We start from the raw sequence: 24,360 nt of genomic DNA, 5'->3' as shown, positions 1-24,360 counted from the left end.
GCTTACCAAGGGTCAGTTATGCTTTGCTTTTCTTCACAACCTGTTAATGGTAGGTTTGGGATATTGTAAAATTTAGTTAAATGTTTTATCTTCTGATGAAATCAGAATGCAAAAAGAAAGTTATTGTTTCTCTGATAACAAAGTTGAATTTTTACAAAGACTCAGGAAAGGTGAATCTCCAAAACAATTGCTGTTGAATTAACTGTGGGCCGGACAAATAGATTGGGGGAGAGGAAACTCCTAAAATTCTAGAATAATTTGATGATTGATTTAAGTTTAAGTTTTCACTCAAAAGAAACCAAAACTTGAAATCTTTAAAAAGAATGTTGCCTTTTGGGTATTTACCCACAAGAGATTCCATGAAATCTGATCTGGAAACCCATACACACAAAGAGAAGGCCTTAGATCTAATTCAAAAGTTGATAAATGAGTGTACATCTACTGTAAATGTTTAGGAGGTTAAAATAAAATAAGGTATGTATGTATCATTTCTCTTTTAGAAATAATGGCTGATTCCAATCTCATTGAATAAGAGGGCTTTTATTATACTTGAGTTTTTTTATTAACTCTGTGTATATTAGATAAGTCAAGAGACCATTTTTGTCCCTTTTTTCCTTTATAGTTTTGAGACGATCAATTAAATAAATAAAAAAGGACTATTGATATCTCCTTAGATGTCTTATGTCATATTACAATTTCCTTTAGCCCATGACGTTTCTTAATTTTCTTTCATACCACTTTTTATTAAGAGAAAAGTTATCTAGCAGTGGTGTTTTCATTTTATCATCTTCAAAATACAGAAAGTTTTTGGAGATTTATCTTTTACCTCTATATTACTCTCCTTTTTTTAAACCTAACCTGATAGTTACAGTTCATCTTCAGTTATTTCTTTTTATACATTTTTATGCTAGAAAATTCTGTTTCAAAAACCTTTTCAATTTATTTTTTCCCTAGAATATTTCATCTAATGTTTTAGAAGAATCTGCGGTCTCAGATGATGTGGTATCTCCAGATGAAGAAGGTATCTGCTCTGGAAAATACTTTACTGAGTCAGGACTTGTGGGATTACTGGAACAAGCAGCTGCTTCTTTCTCTATGGTAGATGACTCTTGTTAATTCTTTTTCCAGAGTTTCATACCTCTAATTATCAATGACATGTGTATTTATTCTCTCTGTCTTATGACCCTACTTTTCTTTAAAGATAATTTGTTCTGGACCTGGTATGGTGGCTCATGCCTGTAATCCCAGCACTTTGGGAGGCCAAGATGGGAGGATTGCTTGAGTCCAGGAGTTTAAGACCAGCCTGGGGAATATAGTGAGATACCATCTCTACAAAAAATTAAAAGTTCACCAGGCATGGTGGCTCATGCCTGTGGTCCCAGCTACTTGAGAGGCTGAGGTGGGAGGATTGCTTGAGCCCAAGAGGTTGAGGCTGCAGTGAGCCACGATTATGCTGCTGTACTCCAGTCTGGGCAACAGAGTAAAACTCTGTTGGCCGGGCGCGGTGGCTCAAGCCTGTAATCCCAGCACTTTGGGAGGCCGAGACGGGCGGATCACGAGGTCAGGAGATCGAGACCATCCTGGCTAACACGGTGAAACCCCGTCTCTACTAAGAAATACAAAAAACTAGCCGGGCGAGGTGGCGGGCGCCTGTAGTCCCAGCTACCTGGGAGGCTGAGGCCAGAGAATGGCGTGAACCCGGGAGGCGGAGCTTGCAGTGAGCTGAGATCCGGCCACTGCACTCCAGCCTGGGCTACAGAGTGAGACTCCGTCTCAAAAAAAAAAAAAAAAATTGTTTTTTATTCCATGTCCCCTAAAAACTATCTAGGAACAGATTTTCTTTCTAGATTCATTATTGGCTTACTCCTTTTCATCTTAATAATCTGTCACTTCCCCCAGTGTTCCAGTGGTTTGGCTCACTGCAGCATCAAACTCCAGGGCTCAAGGGATCCTCCCACCTTAGCCTCCTGAGCAGCTGGGAATACAGGGGCACACCATCACGCGCGGCTAATTGTTTTATTTTTTGTAGGGATGGGGTTTCACTTTGTTGCCCAAGCTAGTCTCAAACTCCTGACCTCAAGTTATGTTCCCCTGATCAGCCTCCCAAAGTGTTAGGATTATAGGCATGAGCCACTGTGCCCAGCCCACCAGTGTTTTTCATTTGCTTGTTTATGAACCAGCATGTGATTTGTAGCAGATATTTTTTGGTTCATAAAACTTTTACTGCCAAATATTTTCTAAAACCTTTAAGTTAAAAAACATAGTAAAACAAAACAGAAAGTCTCTGAGTGATATAAGTTCCTAGTTGGTAGACTGACGGGGCTCTATAAATAGATCTTGTCTATTGGATGAAATGGAGAATCTTCTTTCCAGTATGATGGGCATTGCCCTGGTGTCCAAGAAAGTTATGACCACTCATTCCGTTGGTTGCATAGTAATCCTCATTAGGTAGTTATCGGAGCCCTGGACCTTGCTCTTTAATGAACTGCATCCTGAATCCCTTACCTGACTATGCTACCACGCTATAACCCCAATCTTGTTCCCTTCCATCCATATGTGAAGAACTAAAGCAGTCAGATGAAACCCAGATGGGATGTTTATTGGAGAAAGAAAAGATAGTTAGCTGAATTCATGCTCACCTTCTTAAACCATGTTGATAGGGTCACTTAATTCCTCTGACTTTTCCGCTGAATGTTTAGTGTCCCAGCACCCAAGGTTTAGGAGACACTGAGGTTCATGTTAGGGTAAGAAAGAAGCTTGAGGTAATATGCAATGCTGCCCTCTTTCCCCTTTTTTACTTCTGTTGGGAATTGATTTGTTCTTCACCAGGCCTTATCCCTATCCTGCAATGTATTGATTAAGGGTAGATTTAGAAGGCATACTGCCAAAGTTCAAATCCTGGCTCTGCCATTTAGCAGTTGTGTTACTTCAGGCACAAATTATTTAACCTCTTGGTGCCTCACTTATCTATTAAATACATCTAATAATAGTACCTACCTCATAGGAATGTTTTTAGGATTAAGTAAGTTCATGTATTTAAAGTGCTTATCACAGCTCCTGGCTCCAAGTAAGTACTAGTGTGTTTACTGTTACCATCGTTTTCATCATTATTGGCAATTGTGAGACTCTTAAGAGTGTTTTTGCAGAGTTAAAATATTAGGTGTCGATCCTCTTTTAAAATGTTTGCCTCTAAGGACGTTGACCATTCCAGTTCCATCCCTACACTTGTCTAAGCTAGCAGGGGGCAAGGGTTTTTTGCTATTGGTGGAATGTTTTAATTAGCATAACTCTGTGTGTTTGTATGTGTGTGATTTTAATAATTCACAGTAGTGCATTTAGATTGGGGGACAGTAACCTATATTATTAAAATTCTTTTGCAGTTGTATATGATTGTAAATTTTATTCTTTTTCAATTAATCTGATTTTAGTTAAAATAATTACTGGAGCATTTTAGTTACACTAAACATATTTCACTAGTACAACTACATTATTGTTTAATTATACTCCTACAAACGTACTGGGAAATATAAGGACCATGTGTTTTTCTTTGGGAAAATATGTTTGCTGATCTGTGAAGCAATGAGGACTCAATGGCTTTTGGAAAACATCTCTCTCTCCTCTTACTACAGCACCAATCCATTATTAAATATAAAGGATGGGTCAAGCCCAGTGCCTCACGCCTGTCATCCCAGTGCTTTGGGAGGTTGCATAGTAATCCTGGGATTACCCCCATCTCTACAAAAAGTGAAAAAATTAGCTGGGCATGGTGGTGAGCACCTGTAGTCCTAGCTACTTAGGAGGCTGGAGTGGGAGGATTGCTTGAGGTCAGGAGTTCAAGGCTGTAGTGAGCTATGATCACACCACTGTACTCCAACCTAAAAAACAGAACAAGACCCTGTTTCTTATTAATTAAAAAAAAAAAATAGATAAGGGATAGAAGACCAATACAAACACATCTTGTCTCTCACTCTGATTATGTGATTATAACCATAGCAACCACTGGCCAACTAGCCCACAGTGGAAGGAAATCTGGTGGCTCAGAACTTTCTATGCTTTATTAAAGATTTGTGATTTTTTTCCATAGGAGACTTACAATAGGAGATTGCCTGCGTCAGCTTAATATTTTGGTAAAGTAAATGATTTTTGTGTCCCAGGAGGCCACAGGTTATCTGATTATAGGAGAATTGGGTATCTGTGACCAGTGTAATATTAAATTCCTTTTTCCGCTGCTCAGAATTAGTTTCTGCAAAAGTTTATATGCATAGATAAGTATACATACACACATTAGCCTTAGTGAAGTAATTATTGGGCAGATAAAAGGAAAATGCCCAATTCAAATTATAGAAATATAAATATGCACATATGTGTATGTGTATATATTAATACACACACACACACACATATCTGCATACATACCCATTTATCCAGAGGAGAAGATACATTGGAAAATTCTTTTTATTAAGCCTTAATACAGTTAAAAACTAGTATTTGTTTTTGTTTCCTATTGGAAAAGCTCCAGTGGTATTATCTTCCCCCCACCCACCCCCCCACCCCAGATGGCGTCTCACTCTGTCGCCCAGGCTGGAGTGCAGTGGCACGGCCTCGGCTCACTGCAAGCTCCGCCTCCTGGGTTCATGCCATTCTCCTGCCTCAGCCTCCCTAGTAGCTGGGACTACAGGTGTCCGCCACTACGCCTGGCCAATTTTTTGTATTTTTTAGTAGAGACGGGGTTTCACCGTGCTAGCCAGGATGGTCTCAATCTGCTGACCTCGTGATCCACCCGCCTCGGCCTCCCACAGTGTTGGGATTACAGGCGTGAGCCTCCGCGCAGCCTCAGTGGTATTATCTTAATAGAAATATTGCAAATTCATATAATTACTTTCTTATTGATGTAAAAGAAAGCAACATCTTATAAAATTTTTTCTTATAGGCTGGCATGTATGAAGCAGTTAATGAGGTTTACAAAGTACTTATTCCTATTCATGAAGCTAATCGGGATGCAAAGAAACTATCCACAATTCATGGTAAACTTCAAGAAGCATTCAGCAAAATTGTTCATCAGGTAATGATTCCAATTTCTAGCTTCACTATTAAGGGAAAAAACTGTCTGAAAGCATTAATGTTGTTTTGTACTGATGTCAAACTAGATCCAGTGAGATGACCATTTTAATCAGACTACCAATGAACGGTCAAAATGATAGTTCGTGGCCAAAGCAAAGCTCAGTAACTAAAGTAATGGTGATCATTATAAACTATCCGCATAGTTTTTTTTTTTTTTTTCATTTTTGAATTATTAATTAGCAAGTTTTAAAATATTGTGATTTTTGTTTCACAAGGTAGATCATATTTCAGCTTTTTAAATTAAATGATGTGAAACTAATAAACTACTAATATTTTTAATGACTGCAACTGAACTTTATGTTTCCTAGATGTTTACATTCAATCATCCTTTGATATATTTCTAATACAAAAATATTATTTTGTGAAAATAATGAATAAAATGGTTGTCTTAGTGTATATTTAATTCTAATAGTATTTCATTACTTTATAGTTCATTATGGAATCTACATATTATCACTAAAATTAGAATCAAATTAAACTTAGTTTTAAAATGAAGTACACTACTAGCAGTTGATTTCTTTGAAACTAAATCCTTGGCTTCATTGAAATACTGCAAAATATCCTATCGAGTCTCCTCCTCCTCCACTTTTCTGTTCCCTTCCCCTTGCTACCCTACTATTACCTACTGCTGCCAGTGTCAAAGGAGGTGGAGTATGACTATCCACTTTTGTATTCAGTATTAGTCCTACTTTGTTACCTATCAGCTTGATCTCTTCTTTTTTGCAATGAATTAAGCTGTTCTAAATGAACTGATTAATCTGAAAAGCCTTTGACAGTCTCAAAACAGGGCTGCTATCCTGTGAAGTCAGGATTTTATTGTCATCTATTAAAATGTTAAAGTCGAAAAATATTGATTAGGTTTCATGACCATAACAGGTAGGTCTTTTAATAATCAGTTGTACATATACTGTCACAGGAACCTCAAACCAGTTTCTAGAGCTGTAAATTGCAAATTATAAATGTTAGGTCTGGCACATTTAGCGCTAGTCGTTTCTGAGAAACTTTCAGCCATTTTTGTCATTGGCATTTGAGCAGAGTTGCAATTTGTATTTTAATTTATCCTGGATACTTAGTAAAGTGCAGCTCACATTAGTTAGAGATCACTTAAACATGTAAATGGAACAAGCAGCTGGGTCTCTTTCCCTAAAATTTGTACTTTCACTTAAAGTTTTTAAAAGGCAAAATTTTAGCCACTGGGTTTTGACCAAGCAATTTATGAAATTATTGCAGGTCTTAAGTAAATGAATATGCTGTTTAAAATATCCTGCTGTCTTCTATTTGTGGAGAAGAATTTGTGGTATATGGTGCCTTTGGCCTTTTTTGTTCTTTTTAAACAGTTTTTTTATGACTTGCCCTTTTTTACTTTTTATTATACAGAGTACTGGCTGGGAGGTAGGTAATGTTTTAGTTAGTTAAAGACACTAATAGATTGATTTTATAAGATTTCTTATGCCAATGCTTTGCCCACATGTGCTAGCTGTGGGCATTCTGTTGCTATCTGCTATCAACTGAATTCATTAACCAAAGAAATTTTGTTAAAATATTGTAAGTTATTTTAAGAAGTATCTTATTAAGAGGTTGTAGGCAGTGCATGGAAATCCATATGTTACACTAATGAGATTCTTTGGTAAATGAGCCACTTTGTCATCACTTTAGTTTTTATCCTTCAATTTGAAGCATTTCTCTCATCAACATTTATACACAGATTTCTTTTTTTAACCATATTGTTTCACCTCATTTTACAGAGGTCGATTTATGTGTTATTGCTCAGAGGTGTAAATAGAAAATACTCTATATCTGATCTCAGATGGCATCAATTACAAAACATACTAGTATTTTATATGCCTTTAAGAAAGGAAAAAAAAAAAATCCCTGTGTGTTAAGCCAAGATATCCTATTAGTTGAAAGATGAATACCAACTATAAAAGCATTAAAATGTGGGCAAAAAAAGTACATTTTAGAATTGATGAGGTGCTGTGTAATTTGATCTTGAGTCTCTTCACCTTGACTATAAGCACTACTGGGGAAAGAAATTCACTTTACTGGGGAGAGGGATAAAGAAATTAAGAGAACTTATAATTTAATTTGACCTCATATTCTGAAAGCATTTGATACATTGTTTGATAAGACTTCACATGCTTCCTTTTATGTAGTAGTTAAGACTCACAAAAAGTTTTATGTAAATACAATCTTACCTGAAAAAAATGCCAGGAAAAATTAATTACCATTATTTTAAATGTTTTTGCAAAGTAAATAATTCTATAAAATATGCCCTAATTTATTTTGATGAGGTAAAGCAAAGTAGTAATAAGTCAGGTTTATTTAAAGCTAGGTATATTTGTGAAGTTGTGTGCTTTGCCTTTCACTTGTTGTCAGATTTATGTTGATCGAACAGCTTAGGCTTCTCTTTTTGGGTTTGCATTGCAATCCTTGTTTTAAGCCCCAGATAGAAAACCCTGGGAATAAATATTACTACTGAGTTTTCCTCCATTTCTGAAATACTACTCAAGTCTTGTTTTTCTTTAGATGAAGCCAGTACTTTTATAAATCTACCTTAATTCTCTGTATATGACTGTATTAATACTCAAAATATAATCCTCATTCCTATGGCTCAGTTAAGACATACATAAAGAGACTTGCCATGGTTATCTATGAATGATGAAACTCCTTATAAATTTCCTAACTTAGAATTAGTTGAAAATTAGGCCTAAAATAACATATTGAAACCTCTGAGCAGTTTATTACTAGTTTCCGTGATGCTAAATCGACCCCTGAAAGGTATAATTTTCACTGGTTATGACATTAATATCATTCTGTCATCATGTTTATTGCATGGTAAAAGTCTCACAGACTTTATTTTCTTGTTTATATACTTGTCACTACCTTTTACTGGACCTTTAGCTTTGTAGCTGCTAAATTTGTTGCACGTTTGTTTTTTGCTTTTCCTTTGTAAAACTTAAATGGATGCCTGCATTTAAAAAATGTGTTTTCTACCATTTGCTGCTTATTTGTTTTGAAATTTCTGTAATTAAAATGCTTTCTGTTTTCTCTTCTCTCTTGTCCCTGGTTGCTGACCCTACTCCCCACTTTTACTATTGTCTATTGTGGTAAGTTCTATCTTGTGGATATTTTTCTTTTTGACTCTATGAAAACTTCAGTAGTTTTGTTTTTTCTAAAAGCTATGTTTCCTAGCTAATTTTCTAGTATTCTGATAGAACTCTCACTGGATTGAAGTCCAGTAAGGATAATCTGTATATTGTAGAAAGGCTCTTTGAATTGATAACTTGCTCCGCAACTTATAGGAAAACCCCATCTGGGCTTATATATTAGTCACATGTTTCATGTTTTTATTGTGCTCCTTGATTTAGTACAAATTATTTGAGTTGGCAGAGCTTTTAAGGGTGTGTGTGTGTGTGTGTGTGAGAGAGAGAGAAAGATAACTCTAAAACTTAGTATTTTGGTAAAGTATTTACCACGCAAAATAATAAATCATGAACCTTTCAGGAATCATGTGACTGTTATCTCCTCTGGTAGTTTCAGTTCTTTAATGGCTGTTTAGTGTTCACTTTTATTTTTACTTTTCCCAAAGTCTTTTTGTGTTTCTCAAAATAGTAGGAAGTAAAAGCATGTTTGTTGTCTTTCAAAATGTTTGTTTATGAGATGGGGTCTCACTCCATAATTCAGACTGGAGTGCAGTGGTGCAATCACAGCTCTCTGCAGCCTTGACCTCCAGGGTTCAGGTGATCTTCCCACCTCAGCCTCCCAAGTAGCTAGGACTGTAGGCACATGCCACCAGCTAATTTTTTCTATTTTTGTAGAGACAGGGTTGTGCCATGTTGCTCAGGTTGATCTCAAACTCCTGGCCCCAAGTGATCCACCTGCCTCAGCCTCCCAAAGTGCTAGGATTATAGGAATGAGCCACCATACCCAGCCTAAAAGCATGTTTTGAACACTTCTTTTTTATGATGCATATTTATTTATTTTTAGCAGAAAAAGAAATGTTAAATTTCTGTATGAAAATTTTTATAACCACTTTCTATGTTATGTATGTATATGTATTTATTTTTGTAATTATGTTTGTACCAGCCTGGACAACATAGCGAGACCATCTCTACAGAAAGTTAGAAAAATTGGCCAGGTATGGTGGTGTGCATCTGTACTCCCAGCTACTTGGGAGGCAGAGGCAGGAGGATTGCTTGAGCCCAGGCATCAAGGCTGCAGTGAGCTATGATGGTGCCACTGCACTCTAGCCTGGACGACAGAGTGAGACCCTGTCTTAGGGTTAGGGTTAAAAAAGAAAAGTTTGTTCAGTTATCAAATAGTGACCAATTTGTATTCAGAAGTACACTAATACAAGTTTAAATTTTTCAGAAAAATCAAAACCCAAGCAGTGATAACATAGTCATGTGATACTTTTTTTTTCCTTCAAAAATCACAACATATTTATTTAAAGACCACCACTACTTTAGTAAAGTATATCTTACATTTTTCAGAAAGGCTAGAGAAGATCTCTACTAGATCACTAAGAAAATATAGATTACCCTAACTTTTGAGATTGACACATGAAAAATAAGTATATCTTAACTCTCATTGTTGAACTGAATGGATATGAATATGAGCCAGTATTTTGGTTTTTATATGTTTAGAAATACTGGCCATAGTTCTGGCTCAGTGGCTTCTGTTGGATTTTTATTTTCTTCAATCCACATTAAAGCTAAATGAGATAAAGTAACACATCCAAGCAATTAAAAGACAAAACAGGATTAGAAACAGCAAATTATAATGAGCAGGGGGATCAACTCTGAAAGAAGGAAATGAAATAAAAATTCAAGAATAGAATATAGTGAAAACAAGTACTTTTGGGTAGTTGAGTGGGTAAATGTAACACTCTAAAGAAGAAAGAACAGGTCAGGCGCAGTGACCCACACCTGTAATCCCAGCACTTTGGGAGGCCAAGGTGGGAGGATCGCTTCAGTCCAGGAGTTCAATACCAGCATGGTCAACGTGGCAAAACCCATGTCTCTACCAAAAAAGAAACAACAAAAATTGCCGGGGCATGTACCTGTGGTCTCAGCTACTTGGAAGACTGCGGTGGGAAGATTGTTTGAGCCAGGGAGGTGGACTTTGCAGTGAGCGGAGACCACGCTGCTATGCTCCATCCTGGGCAACAGAGCGAGACCCTGTCTCAAAAAAAAAAAAAAAAAAGAAATCAGAACATTGTAGGTGTAAAACATCCATGAGCCTTTACCTCAGGAAGGTAAAGTTAGATATGAAGAAAGTTAAGGAAAACATAGTAAATGGGAAGAATCTTAATGTCTCTAAGAGGAGATACTTTCTGGTAGTTAGTGACTCCCTGATGACCCATATAGACCCATAACTGAGCACCTGATAATATATGCCATACCACTGATTTTTTTCTGCCCCTTATGCTACTTTTGAGAAGAAAAAAAAAAGATACGAAAGCCCAGCATGGTGGCTCACACCTGTAATCCCAACATTTGGGAGGCCAAGGCGGGAGGATTGCTTGAGGCCTGAAGTTTGAAACCAGTCCAGGCAACACTGCAGGATCTCATCTCTACCTAAATAAATAAATAAATAAATAAATAAATAAATAAATAAATAAATAAATAAATAAGCTAGGCATGCCCCTGTGGTCCTAGCTACTTGGGAGACTGAAGCCGGAAGATCACTTAAGCCCAAGAGTTCGAGGTTACAGTGAGCTATGATCACACCACTGCACTCTAGCCTGGGTGACAGAGTAAGACTCTGTCTTTTAAAAAGAAAGAAAAATATTGACAGCAAATATTTACTATGTAGATGATATTAGATGTGGTTTCTTTTTTATGTACTGGGACATAAAATGGTCAGATAGGTCCTTCTGATAAGAAATGGAGTACAATATATCTTGGAAGAATGTGTTTTGTCAGTAAGCCACCAACCTGATTTTTATGCTGAAGTATAAAGGATATGCAAGCATGCAAAAATAATTGCAGTAGAGGATGGAACATAGAGGAAAACAGAACATAGGGAAGGAGGTAATCCTCAAAAGAATTTATTAAGGAAATTTGTAAGAATTCTCAAGAAAACACCAGAGAAGTGGACGATAGTTCAGGGGTTATACTAATGTCCTGGTGTTAATACCAGTATATATAGAATATGGGGAACATAAAGCTTAATTAAGAGCTTGAGGCTCATGCCTATAATCCCAGCACTTTGGGAGGCTGAGGTGGGCGAATCACCTAAGGTCGGGAGTTTGATACCAGCCTGACCAACATGGAGAAACGCCGTCTGTACTAAAAATACAAAACTAGCCGGGCATGGTGGTAATCCCAGCTACTTGGGAGGTTGAGGCAGGAGAATTGCTTGAACCCGGGAGGCAGAGGTTCGGGTGAGCTAACATTGCACCATTGCACTCCAGGCTGGGCAATAAGAGTGAGACTTCATCTCAAAAAAAAAAAAAAAAAAGAGTTTGGAGTCGAATGTCAAATATATTAGAGTATAACTTCCCGCTCCACCACTTACTAACAGTGTGACCTTGGGCAAGACACTTTTCCTCATCTATAAAATGAGGGTGAAAATAATGGAATCTATCACATAAAGTTGTGATAAGAATTGATATAATACATATAAAGTGGTTAACCAGTGTCTAGCACATAGTAAGTACTCAAAAAATGTTGGAAGTTATTTTTGTTGTTAATATGATTTTATCATCATTACTATTAGAAATCTTAACAATATTTAGTTAATAAAATCTAAGAGGTTTTGTATTTCCAAGTTGAGATCTGCAACTAGAAGTGAACTGGTAAATGCTCTTTAAGAGGAATAAACCTAGTAGAAGGAAAGAGAGATCACCATTGTGTGAAATACTGGTATGCCTATATGGAAATCAGTTAACTTAAAGGAAGCATAGTGGAAAACAACTGGGAGAGGATAAAAGAAGTTAGAGAAATGATGTCACTGTGGAAATACACAACTAGTCCAATGGAATGTTTCTTGCTAAATAAAGACAACAAAAGTAAAACAGATTTATGATATATTTGTCTTATAAGAGGTTTGAACCATTTAGAAACATGGTAGATGGATTTCTTTGTCCCGGACATAGTTTTATCACCCAGAGGATTGTGGAAGCAGTAAGTAGTATTGCTAAGGAAGAATAAGCTGTATTGTGAGGAGTGATAGAAAGTTCAGAAAGGATTCATAACAGTAAAGAAAGGTAATGCTAGAAAAACAGGCTAATTTATAGGAAAGTTTTTTATTTTTATTTTTTTTAATTCAAAAGAAAAACAGGTATCATTCTGTGGTCCAAAGCTCTGAAGAGGAAACAAAGATGAAGTGATGTTTTTCCTGCAGGCGAAGCAATATGACTGTGCTTCCATGAAGCATACTTCCATAGTAGTTTGACACTAGAGGAGTCTAAGTTGAAAATAGTCAAATTCTCAGCCTTTCTTTCTCCCTAGCCTCATCCCCTGCCGCTCTCTCCCCCACTCCATTCTGCACACAAACATTTATTTTTAAATATCCAGTAACTCCCTGTAGTTACTTCTCTAACCTTATCTCATCCTATTCTACCTGCTTGCTTACTCTGCTCCAGCCACACTGCCTACCTTCCTGTTCCTCAAACACACTCGGTAGGCTTTAGCCTTCGACTCTTTGCACTGGCTCTTTCCTCTGCCTGGGATGCACATCCGTCAGGGATTCACATGAATGTCTCCCATCTCCTTCAGTCTTTGCTCAGATGAAACCTACCCTGACCACCTTCTTTGTCGCTTTTGTTCACAGATTTATCATAAATACCTAGAACAGTTTGCTGACACATAGTGGGCACTCAATAAGTATTTGAATGGATGAATGCTTTCCCTCATATTTGTATCTGCCTTCCCCCCACCCTCTATCACAGTGTTCCTTCCTTCCCTTTCCTGTCTACTTGGCCATTTATTTTGAGTAGAACCCTATGTGTTACCTCTGTTGTGACTTAGCTGCAACAAGATTAATCTTCCCTTATACTTCTTTTTAGTATAGCATATATCCCTTTGTTTTGTAATTGTTTGAATACATTTTTTACTCTCTTGGGAAGCAAATCTAACTTATTTTTACTTTCCTATTACTGAAGATGAACGGTGGCTAACATAGTAAACACCCATTAATTTTTTTTCTTGAACTGAATGTCATTGTGAGATAGTATAATAAAGAAGTAGGTTAGTTTTAAGCTACCTTAGTAAAATTCAGTGTTCAGATTCAAGGAGACATTGAGCCCACCAACACACCTTCATTGGTCAGATCACATCAACAGTATTATGTTTATATCTGGGATATCACACTTTAAAGGATGGCATTGAAAAACTAATAAAATGCCAACAGAGTAGAAATTACTGTCATATGAAGATTGAAAACTGGAAAGTTTAGCTAAAAGGAACAAGTCCTAATTGTTATCTTCAAATATTTAAAGGGCCACAATATTGAAGAATTGGAATATTGTTTTAAACTGGAAACCTCTGAGAGGAGGACAGCCAGAATAGCAGCATATTAATATTTGTGGGTTTAAAAAGTAGGAATGGACCCAGCGTGGTGGGTCACACCTGTAATTTCAGCACTCTGGGAGGCTGAGGCAGATAGATCACTTGAGCCCAGGAGTTCAAGACCAGCCTGGGCAGTGTGGCAAAACCCCATCTCTACAAAAAGTACAAAAAATTAGCTGGGTGTGGTGGTATGCTTCTGTAGTCCCAGCTACTCAGGAGACTGAGGTGGAAGGATCGCTTGAGCCCAGGAGACAGAAGCTGCAGTGAGCTGTGGTCGCACCACTGTATTCCAGTCTGGGTAATGGAGTTAGACCCTGTCTCAAAAAAACTAAAAAATAAAAATAAATAAAAAATAAAAAATAGGAATGTATATGTATATATGTATATGACATGTTTTGAAAAATCAAATTTTTAAGTAATTTTCTTTTTTTTATTTTTCATGCAGTGCCTTTATTACTTAAGTCAAAATGTACTGTGACTTATGGTTTTAATCAGAATTTTAATTGAATCATTTAATCTATCTAGATGGATTAAGTTTCTGTAGAAATCAGTTAATTTTTATGTGTGTTAAATTTTGAAATAAAGTAACTAAAAAAAATGTTTTTAAATTAGAAACCTCAACTTTCTTTAGCTCCAAAGACATTTTTCTTTAAAATTTTACATGTTTTTGACCAAAAATGTAGGGATGTTTTTCATCCCTATACCTTTTTTTTGGTATTATAAAACTGGTAAATTAAGGATTAGAGCTTCCCAATTTGCTTAATTATGTGTGGCATTTCTAGCTTATTTTATATGCCCTTTTGCTTTTTCAGTATAGGGAAAATAAATATAAGGCAGATTAGGCTTAAAGAGAATTCAGAGGTATTTACTTACTTGTAATGTGCATATAGGCACCACCAGAGAATCCTAAAGTAATTTTGTATCTAAATGGTAAAAATTAGCTGAGAAAAGTGGCACACACCTGTAATCCCAGCTACTCAGGAGGCTGAGGTGACACTTTTTAAAAAAACATTGTAAAAATTGCATAGAAAGTGTCCAAATATTTATTTTTATTGAAAGAATTTGTCTTCTGATATGCTGTGTGAGAATTAAAGTGACCTTAATGTACTTTGTACCTGACATGAATGTGTAGTTAATGCATGCCAATGGGTGGTTTGGGTGCTTTAGAATAGCCAACTCATCTCAAAAATTTTTTACTTATTATCTTTCACTCATATATTTTTTCCCTTTCTGTTCCATTTTTAGTAACTCTTCTACATAAAAATTTTTTACTGGGCTGGGTGCAGTGGCTCACACCTATGATCTCAGCACTTTGGGAGGCTGAGGTGGGTGGATCACCTGAGGCCAGGAGTTTGAGACCAGCCTAGCCAAAATGGTGAAACCCTGTCTCCACTAAAAATACAAAAATTAGCCAGGCATGGTGGCTTACGCCTGTAATCCCAGCTACTCGGGAGACTGAGGCAGGAGAATCACTTGAACTTGGGAGATAGAGGTTACAGTGAGCCAAGATTGTGCCACTGCACTCCAGCCTGGACAAAAGAGTGAGACTCCATCTAAATAATAATAATAATAATAATAGTGTATTGGCACAGGGCTGCTAATTGTAGAATTTTTGCTTTAGTGCTTCTGGAGGGTCTTGACATTTACATTGTCTGCTCTATGCCAGGTGCTATCTTTGACTCCTAACTTACACAATCTCATTTAATATTTGTAAAGAGGTTATATAAAGGCTAATGCTAATTTAAAAATATGTAAGTGTTGTTTAATTAATTTGATCTAGTATGCTCTAGTATCAGCACAATTAAGACAGTTTATGTTATATCAAGCATCTTTTCTTGCAATAAGAAAAATGAGTTAATTTATCTCAATTATATAGATTTTAAAAACGTAGACCAATGTGATGGAGGCACTTCATACAAACTCTGAAAATATTATATGCGATTTAGTCACTTGTTAGTAGCCCTATTTACATAGTTATTTGTTAGAAATAATGAAAAAAGAAAGACTTTATTTTGTTTAAACCTTCATTTAAAATATTCTAATTTTGAATTAAAACTTTTTGCAATGTTTTGGAAATTTTATGCTGTAACAATCTAAACATAATGTGAAAAACAGGAAGATTTCATATTAAAGTTTCTTCATTTTCCTAAACCTAGGATGGTAAGCGGATGTTTGGCACCTATTTTCGTGTTGGTTTTTATGGAACCAAGTTCGGGGATTTGGATGAACAAGAATTTGTTTACAAGGAGCCTGCAATAACCAAACTTGCAGAGATATCTCACAGATTGGAGGTGAATGCTGTGGTGGTTCATAAAATGTCATCTTTAGTTTGTATTCTCTCTGATGATTAGACTTTCAGATCCAGATCTAATCATTTAATAAGCCAGATCTTGCCAAATAAACTACTCTGTTAGAGAATAAGGATTTTTAATAGTTACAATAATACTCTTTCAAATCTTTTATGAGCTATAAAATAGTAATACTGTTTATTTTTTGAGACCATTTTCACACATATTTTGGAAACCCCTGTATCCTTCAGAATTACTGCGACTTATGGAGAAATATATAGTATAATCCCATATTTTGTTGAAAAAGAGTAGGTAATAATTCAACTAGAACCAGAACCCCAAGAAATTTCTGACCCAAGCATATTATCTCTTTGGCTTAACTGGTTCCTGGTGAGATATCTTTAGAATGTAAAAGCCTGAAATCACACCTTAAAAACACTTCCTGGCCGGGCGCGGTGGCTCAAGCCTGTAATCCCAGCACTTTGGGAGGCCGAGACGGGTGGATCACGAGGTCAGGAGATCGAGACCATCCTGGATAACACGGTGAAACCCCGTCTCTACTAGGAAATACAAAAAATTAGCCGGGCGAGGCGGCGGGCGCCTGTAGTCCCAGCTACTCGGGAGGCTGAGGCCGGAGAATGGCGTGAACCCGGGAGGCGGAGCTTGCAGTGAGCTGAGATCCGGCCACTGCACTCCAGCCTGGGCGACAGAGCGAGACTCCGTCTCAAAAAAAAAAAAAAAAAAAAAAAAAAAAAAAAAAAAAAAAAACTTACTTTAACCTTTATAACTTCTTAATTTTCACCATAAATGATTGAGTTTCATATTTACTGGGCTAACCAGTTTTTTTCTGTTATAGTTGTTCTTTCCAACCTTTCTCTGTTTTTGTTACTCAAAGTATAGTGGATGGACCAGAAACATTGGGATCACCTGGGAGATTGTTTGAACTGCAGAACCTCAGACCCCACCCCAGCCCTTCTGAATCAAAGTCTGCATTTTAACAAGATCCCAGGAGATTTCTATTTACAAAGCAGTTGGAGAAGTAGTACTCTAGGCTTGTTTTTATTCTCACTGATGTTAATTTCTTGATGTTATATTCCTATTGGTGACTTCTCTGGCCAAACTGACATAAATTGGCTCAAACTGTTACTTTTTATTTTTCAAGAGGTTAGGTGTAAGTCTTGGGAAATATTAATTGAGACTGTATTTATCAAACTTACTCAATTATAAAAATCACCTTTGGGAGAGCAGTGGGGGTTTCTCCTTTGAAGATTCAAATTCGATTTTTCCTTTTGAATAGCTTCATCCTTTGCCCACGCTGCTACTCAGTGTCATGTGGAATAGTCACTATATTCTTGACCTAAGGTTGCCTTTTCAAAATGTAAACCTATATGAACTTCAACAGGTCAATGCTTTTATTTGAAAATTCTGGGATTAAAAAAATAGTTCCTAAAAATGGATGTTTATTCATTGACCCATGATCTGTAAAAAGCAAGCCACAACAAACTCAGTAAAACTAAGATTTTTATACATCAACAATAATGAGTTTCTTTTGTCTTTGCTTTCTGTTCCCTTTTGTTTCTCTTGAGGACTTCTTGTGGAATCCTGTGTTTTTATTGGAGAAAATTGTTGTTTTCTGATATTTTGTGTTATTTAAAGTTTGTGGATGGGAATAATGTCAAATAAATATGGACCGAGACCATGCTAATTTATAAGCTAGTATAATTTTTATAAGCCTAAATCATTATGTTTTAATTATTGATATGATTGTACAGAATGCACTCATTCTCCTAATTTTGCTCAGGAGTCACCCTCAGGCCTTCTCTATTTCCCAATCTCTTTAACTTCATATAAAATGTTTCTTTTTCTTTATTGTAGGGATTTTATGGAGAAAGATTTGGAGAGGATGTGGTTGAAGTAATCAAAGACTCTAATCCTGTAGACAAGTGTAAATTAGATCCTAACAAGGTATAGTTGATTCGACTATGATGACATGTAGGCATCTCTTTGAGATCCTCTGTGCAATTTTAAGAAGGACTAAATGATGACTTAACAGTGAAGAAATGAAGGACTTTTTTCTTTCCTAGGCGTATATTCAGATTACCTATGTGGAGCCATACTTTGACACATATGAGATGAAGGACAGAATCACCTATTTTGACAAAAATTATAATCTTCGCCGATTCATGTACTGTACACCCTTTACTTTAGATGGCCGTGCCCATGGGGAACTTCATGAACAATTCAAAAGGAAAACCATTCTGACTACATCTCATGCCTTTCCTTATATTAAAACAAGGGTCAATGTCACTCACAAAGAAGAGGTAAGTCCATAAATGAGCAAACAGCATTAGTGAAGCAAATATTTTCAAGCCATGTAACAACAACTTACATGTACCAGAAGATATGTACTATCCCTTACACCATAACATATTAGAACTTTACCCATTTTTGAGTCCTTAATTTTTTACTTCTTTTCTAAGATCCTAATTCACCCCCAGCTTTTTCTTTAAAAGGTTGATTTTTTTTTTTTTTCATTTGGGGATCCAAGTTTGGAATTTTATTGTTACATAATAGTTTACAATTGATTTTTTTTTCTAATTTCAGTTGATTATACATAAAGTTCATTAAATAGTATTCAGTCAGTACACCAATTTAACAGATGCTCTTTTACTCAGATCATCTTAACACCAATTGAAGTTGCTATTGAGGATATGCAGAAAAAGACACAGGAGTTGGCATTTGCAACACATCAGGATCCTGCAGACCCCAAAATGCTTCAGATGGTACTCCAGGGATCTGTAGGCACAACAGTGAATCAGGTTAGTGCTTTTTGCTAGCACTGTATGATTTAAGCTGTAAATATGATTTGGGATAATTTCAGATCACAAATAATTGTTAAGTCAAATGAAAAGCATCTACCTTCTCTACTGCCTATATTTTTCTATCTATGCATTCTTATATATTCTATTAAGAAGGAATCAATTCACTTAAAATAATATTTCCTTAAAAAGCTTGTACTAAAAGACTGTGATCTTTAAAACAAAGACTCGTTTTCAGAGCTGTGCACATATATGTGAACCTCTACTATGTTAGGTTCTCCCTGATGTTACCTTCCCCAGATCTCCTTTACAATAAGTTGTGAGGATTAAATAAGTGATATGGAATCATTTTTTTTAATTTGAATAATATAGTGACACAATAAATTACTGTTCTTTTGTCATATGCAGATTAGAAGCCATCTCCATTAGTCTTTGTGATTGGTTCATTAAAATTATCTTGTTGATGATTTTAGGCATGGCCCCAGTCTTAGGAATATTCCATGATAAGGGAAAATTCAGAAAGGCTTCAAGTAAGATTTCCTTTACCATGTCTTAACTACTTTTCAGATTAAAGAAACAAAGCCAAAAAATGCCCCACCAAAACTGAAATAAATACCTTAAGGCCTTTACCTCCTAGAAACATGCTTGATTTTAAGGTTTTATCTGCAAATGATGTAGCTTACAAAAGATATCTTCTTTAACACAATGTCCGGAGCACCTTTGGAATACTGAGGGAAGCTGTTTTAGCAAAATCAACTCTGATAATCAGCAGACTGGCAAATGTAGTAGCTTGACAACTTTTACATCCAGGATCCATTTTAAAATGTGAAAAATACAAAGCAAAATACATTAATGAACACAGTAGTCAGTCCTTGAGTTCCTGTTCTGTTTCTTTGAAGAATAAACTAATAAGAAGTTAATTGCAGTAGATAAGAATGTAGAATGAAATTAGAAAATACTGAAACAGTCTGTCTGTGGAGTTTTAATATAGGCGTAGGCACATATGTATTAAGCTTAAATGTAGCCATGTCAGTGCTAAGAAAAATCATTTGAGTAAATTCTGTCTCTGTGATTTTAGAGATAACAAAAAAAAACCAAAAAACACTTCTTGTTTTATTTTCTTATTTTGCAGGGGCCTTTGGAGGTTGCCCAGGTTTTTCTATCTGAAATACCTAGTGACCCAAAGCTCTTCAGACATCATAATAAACTGCGACTCTGCTTTAAAGATTTTACTAAAAGGTATTCAAGGCTTTCTGCATCAAGATCTTCAAATTGAGACTGTCCAATACCACAGTATGACATAAGGGCCTTAAGGAACTATTGAAAAGAAAAAATAGGCCAGGCACAGTGGCTTACACCTGTAATCTCAGCACTTTGGGAGGCTGAGGCAGAAGAATCATTTGAGGCCAGGAGTTTGAGACCAGCCTGGAAAACAAAGCAAGACCCCCTCTCTACGAAAAATATTTAAAAATTAGCCAAGTGTAGGTTGTGTACCTGTAGTGTCAACTACTCAGGAGGCTGAGACAGGAGAGTCGCTTGAGCTAGGAGTTGGAGGCTGTAGTAAACTATGATTGTACCTGCACTCCAGCCTGGGTGACAGAGCAGGAGCCTGTGTCAGAAAGAGAGAGAGGAAAAAAAAGAAACAGAAAAGTGGTTGACAATAATAAGTAATCTGTGTAGAATTTACTATTCTTTAATAGCATATACTTATTCCCCTCTCCCACAACCCTACCATACTCCATAGTGCCGTATATTTAATTTTAAAAATTAGAAAAGCCAAGACTCAGGAAATTTTATTAACTTGAAACTACTATTAGACTATTTATCTTAAAAGCTACTATTTATTGTGAATCTTCAATATCTGAGTTTCTGCTTCCTTCCCCCGAGGGAATTTACAAGCAGTAAACTTGGGAGCAAAAAACTTGTGTTCAGATCCTGACCTTATCATTGATTGTGCTTTTCCAGGTCACTTAATTTCTATGATCCTGCATTTTCTAATCTATAAAGTAAGGATAATGATATCTACTTTATCTATAAGGAAGCTGTGCAGATTAGGTGAAATAATTTATGGGTGTGTCAGTCCCCAAGACTGTCCCCAATTTCAGTGATTTGCTCGGAGGACTCACAGGACTCAGCGTATAGTTATACTACTGGTGCCTGTGATTTATTGCACTGAAAGAATACCAAGTAAAGTCAGCAAAGGGAAAAAGTGTGTGGAGTGAAATCTGGAGGAAACCAGGAGCAAGCTTCAAAGGGTCCTCTGCCAGTCAAGTCACATAGGACTTAATTCCTTCAGCAATGAGTTGTGACAGCAGATGTGAAATGTGGGAACCTCATTAGAGACTCAGTGCCAAAGGTTTTTATCAGGGTCTGGTCATGTAGGCACCCTCTCTCTGACATGTACCAAAATTCTAGACTCTCAGAAGGAAAGCAAGTAATTCAGCAGGTGAACTGTGATAGTAAAAGAAAGAAACCTGTTTCCTGCTTTTAGAATTGACTGATTTCTGGTGTTAATTTTATTATTTGGGAGGTTTAAGAAAACAACAACAAAATACACCCTACCATCTTTGTAAGCCAGATGATTATGGAACAGTACATACTTCTTTAGGTCATAGACATTTAGTAACAGACAATCAGGTGCTTTGTTTCTTGCTTTTGTTTTTGGAATATTTTACCATGACTACAATTCTTAAATGTCCTCCTTTTGTATACATTTACTATAATGAATTCCTGTAGTCAACAGGTCTCCTTAAGTGTTGCTGTCTGTAGAGGAGGTTTTCTCCTTTTATATTGCAAAAAACAAACAAGAGGTCGGGCATGAGTGGCTCACGCCTGTAATTCCAGCACTTTGGGAGGCCGAGGCGGGCGGTCAGGAGTTCAAGACCAGCCTGGCCCACATGGTGAAACCCCTCTCTACTAAAAAATACAAAAATTACCCAGGTGTGATGGTGGGCACCTATAATCCCATCTACTTGGGAGGCTGAGGCAGGGAGAATTGCTTGAACCCGGAAAGTGGAGGTTACAGAGAGCCGAGATCATGCCACTGCACTCCAGCCTGGGCAACAGAGCGAGACTCCGTCTAAAACAAACAAACAAACAAACAAAAAAAACGGAACAACAGCAACAAAAACTACATAATATAAACCTTACAAAGGAGTTATAGGCAATACTACATTTTTAATTTTTGGTGTTACCATTCAGTATGGTAACTAAATAGTATGCCTTTATGCATATGTATTTTATAATAGTCATACGTATAATCTTAAATTATTTTTCAATTAAAGTTTAAACTGTTATTCTAGTGGTTATATTCTTCAAATTAATAAACTGTAGTCATAATATACTTATAATCTTAAATTCTTATTTTTTAATTAGAGTTTAAATTATAATTCTAATGGTTACGTTATTTCCTAAAATTAATATACTAGAATTTAAGTTGAATTTGAATGTGGTATAGTTTATACTACAATGTATCTTTTTCTTTTGTTAAATTAAAATTTCCAGCATGAGATGACTGAGGCACAGTACCTGAACATTTTTTGTTTTAGAGACAAGGTCTCACTTTGTCACCCAGACTCTGTAGTGCAGTGACACAATCACAGCTCACTGCAGCCTCGAACTCCTGGGCTCAAGGGATCCTCCTACCTCAGCCTTATGGTATGCACCACCATGCCTGGTTATGTTTGGTTGGATGGGGGGTTTTGGTAGAGATGAAGTGTTGCTATGTTGCCCTGGCTAGTCTCGAACTCTTGGCCTCAAGCGATCCTCCCACCTCAGCCTCCCCAAGTACTAGGATTACAGGGAAGAGCCACCATGCCCAGCCTACATGAACATTTTTATTGGCTCACAATATGTAGTACATTCTAAAAAGTGTCTAAGTACAGTTGACCTTGAACAGCACAGAGGTTGGGGTGCCAATCCCTTGTACAGCTGAAAACCCGTGTAAACTTTTGACCCCCCCCAAAACTTAACTAATAGCCTGCTATTGACTGGAAACCTTACTGATAATATAGTCATTAGGTACATAGTTTGTATGTTATATATATTACATACTGTCTTCTTACAATAAAGTAAGCTAGAGAAAAGAAAATGTTATTAAGAAAATCATAAAGAAGGCCAGGCACGGTGGCTCATGCCTGTAATCCCAGCACTCTGGGAGGCCAAGGTGGGTGGATCATGAGGTCAGGAGTTCGAGACCAGCCTGGCCAAGATGGTGAAACCCCGTCTCTAATAAAAAATACAAAAATTAGCTGGGCACAGTGGTGGGCATCTGTAATCCCAGCTACTCGGGAGACTGAGGCAGGAGAATCACTTGAACCCAGGAGACGGAGTCTGCAGTGAGCCAAGAACACACCACTGCATTGTAGCCTGGGTGACAGAGCAAGACTCCATCTCAAAAAAAAAAAAAAAAAAAACGAAAATCATAAAGAAGAGAAAATGTATTTTACTCTTCCTAAGTGGAAGTGGATCATCATAAAGGGCTTCATCCTCCTTGCCTTCATGTTGAGGAGTCTGTGGAGGAGGAGGAGGAGGAAGAAGTGGGGTTGATCTTGCTATCTAAAGAGTGGCAGAGGCAGAAGAGGTGGAGGAGGTATCGGGAGGCAGAAGAGGCAAGCACACTCAGTATAACTTTACAGACATAATTTTTTTTTAAATTTCCGTAGGTTTTTGGGGAACAGATGGTATTTGGTTACATGAGTAAGTTTTTTTTGTTTTGTTTTGTTTTGTTTTTTGTTTTGTTTTGTTTTGTTTGAGACAGAGTCTCACTGTGTTGCCCAAGCTGGAGTGTGGTGGTGCAATCTTGGCTCACTGCACCTTCTGCCTCCGGGTTCAAGCAATTCTTCTGCCTCAGCCTCCTGAGTAGTTGGGATTACAGGTGCCCACCACCATGCGCGGCTAATTTTTTTATTTTTAGTAGGGACAGAGTTTCATCATGTTGGTCAGGCTGGTCTTGAACTCCTGACCTTGTGATCCGCCTGCCTCAGCCTTCCAAAGTGGAGTAAGTTCTTTAGTAGTGATTTGTGAGATTTTGGTGTACCCATCACCCGAGCAGTATACACTAAACCCAGTTGATAGTCTTTTATCCCTCATCCCAGTCTTTTATCCCTCATCCCTTCCCACCCTTTCCCACCAAGTCCCCAAAGTCCACTGTATCATTGTTATGCCTTTGCATCCTCATAGCTTAGCTCCTACTTAATGAGTGAGAATATACAATGTTTGGTTTTCTCATTCCTGAGTTACTTCACTTAGAATAAATAATCTTTAATCCCATACAGGTTGCTGCAAATGCCATTTACTCATTCCTTTTTATGGCTGAGTAATATTCCATCATATGTATACACCACAGCTTCTTTATTCATTGATTGATGGGCATTTGGGCCAGTTCCACATTTTTGCTATTGCAAATTGTGCTGCTATAAACATGCATGTGCAAGTATCTTTTTCATGTAATGACTTCTTCTGAGTAGATACCCAGTAGTGGGATTGCTGGATCAAATAAATGGTAGTTCTACTTTTAGTTCTTTAAGGAATCTCCACACTGTTTTCCATAGAGGTTGTACTAGTTTACATTCCCACCAACAGTGCAGAAGTATTCCCTTTTCACTGCATCCACAC

At 36.9% G+C, this 24,360-nt stretch overlaps 1 protein-coding gene across 1 annotated transcript in view; it reads left to right on the top strand.

The window, feature by feature from the left end:
- DOCK7 (dedicator of cytokinesis 7) overlaps positions 1 to 24,360 on the top strand; it is a 227,107-nt gene that overhangs the window by 187,848 nt on the left and 14,899 nt on the right. Inside the window, 8 exon segments of the mRNA XM_050752462.1 lie at positions 955 to 1,098; positions 4,931 to 5,062; positions 6,499 to 6,513; positions 15,803 to 15,928; positions 17,801 to 17,890; positions 18,010 to 18,246; positions 18,601 to 18,744; positions 19,877 to 19,983. Of these exon segments, the coding sequence (XP_050608419.1) occupies positions 955 to 1,098; positions 4,931 to 5,062; positions 6,499 to 6,513; positions 15,803 to 15,928; positions 17,801 to 17,890; positions 18,010 to 18,246; positions 18,601 to 18,744; positions 19,877 to 19,983 (995 nt within the window).

This window comes from Macaca thibetana, chromosome 1 (genome assembly GCF_024542745.1).
Source record: "Macaca thibetana thibetana isolate TM-01 chromosome 1, ASM2454274v1, whole genome shotgun sequence".
Taxonomy (NCBI): Eukaryota; Metazoa; Chordata; class Mammalia; order Primates; family Cercopithecidae; genus Macaca; species Macaca thibetana.
Note: the sequence above shows the minus strand (reverse complement) of the source record. Positions and strands in the feature narration are given on the sequence as shown.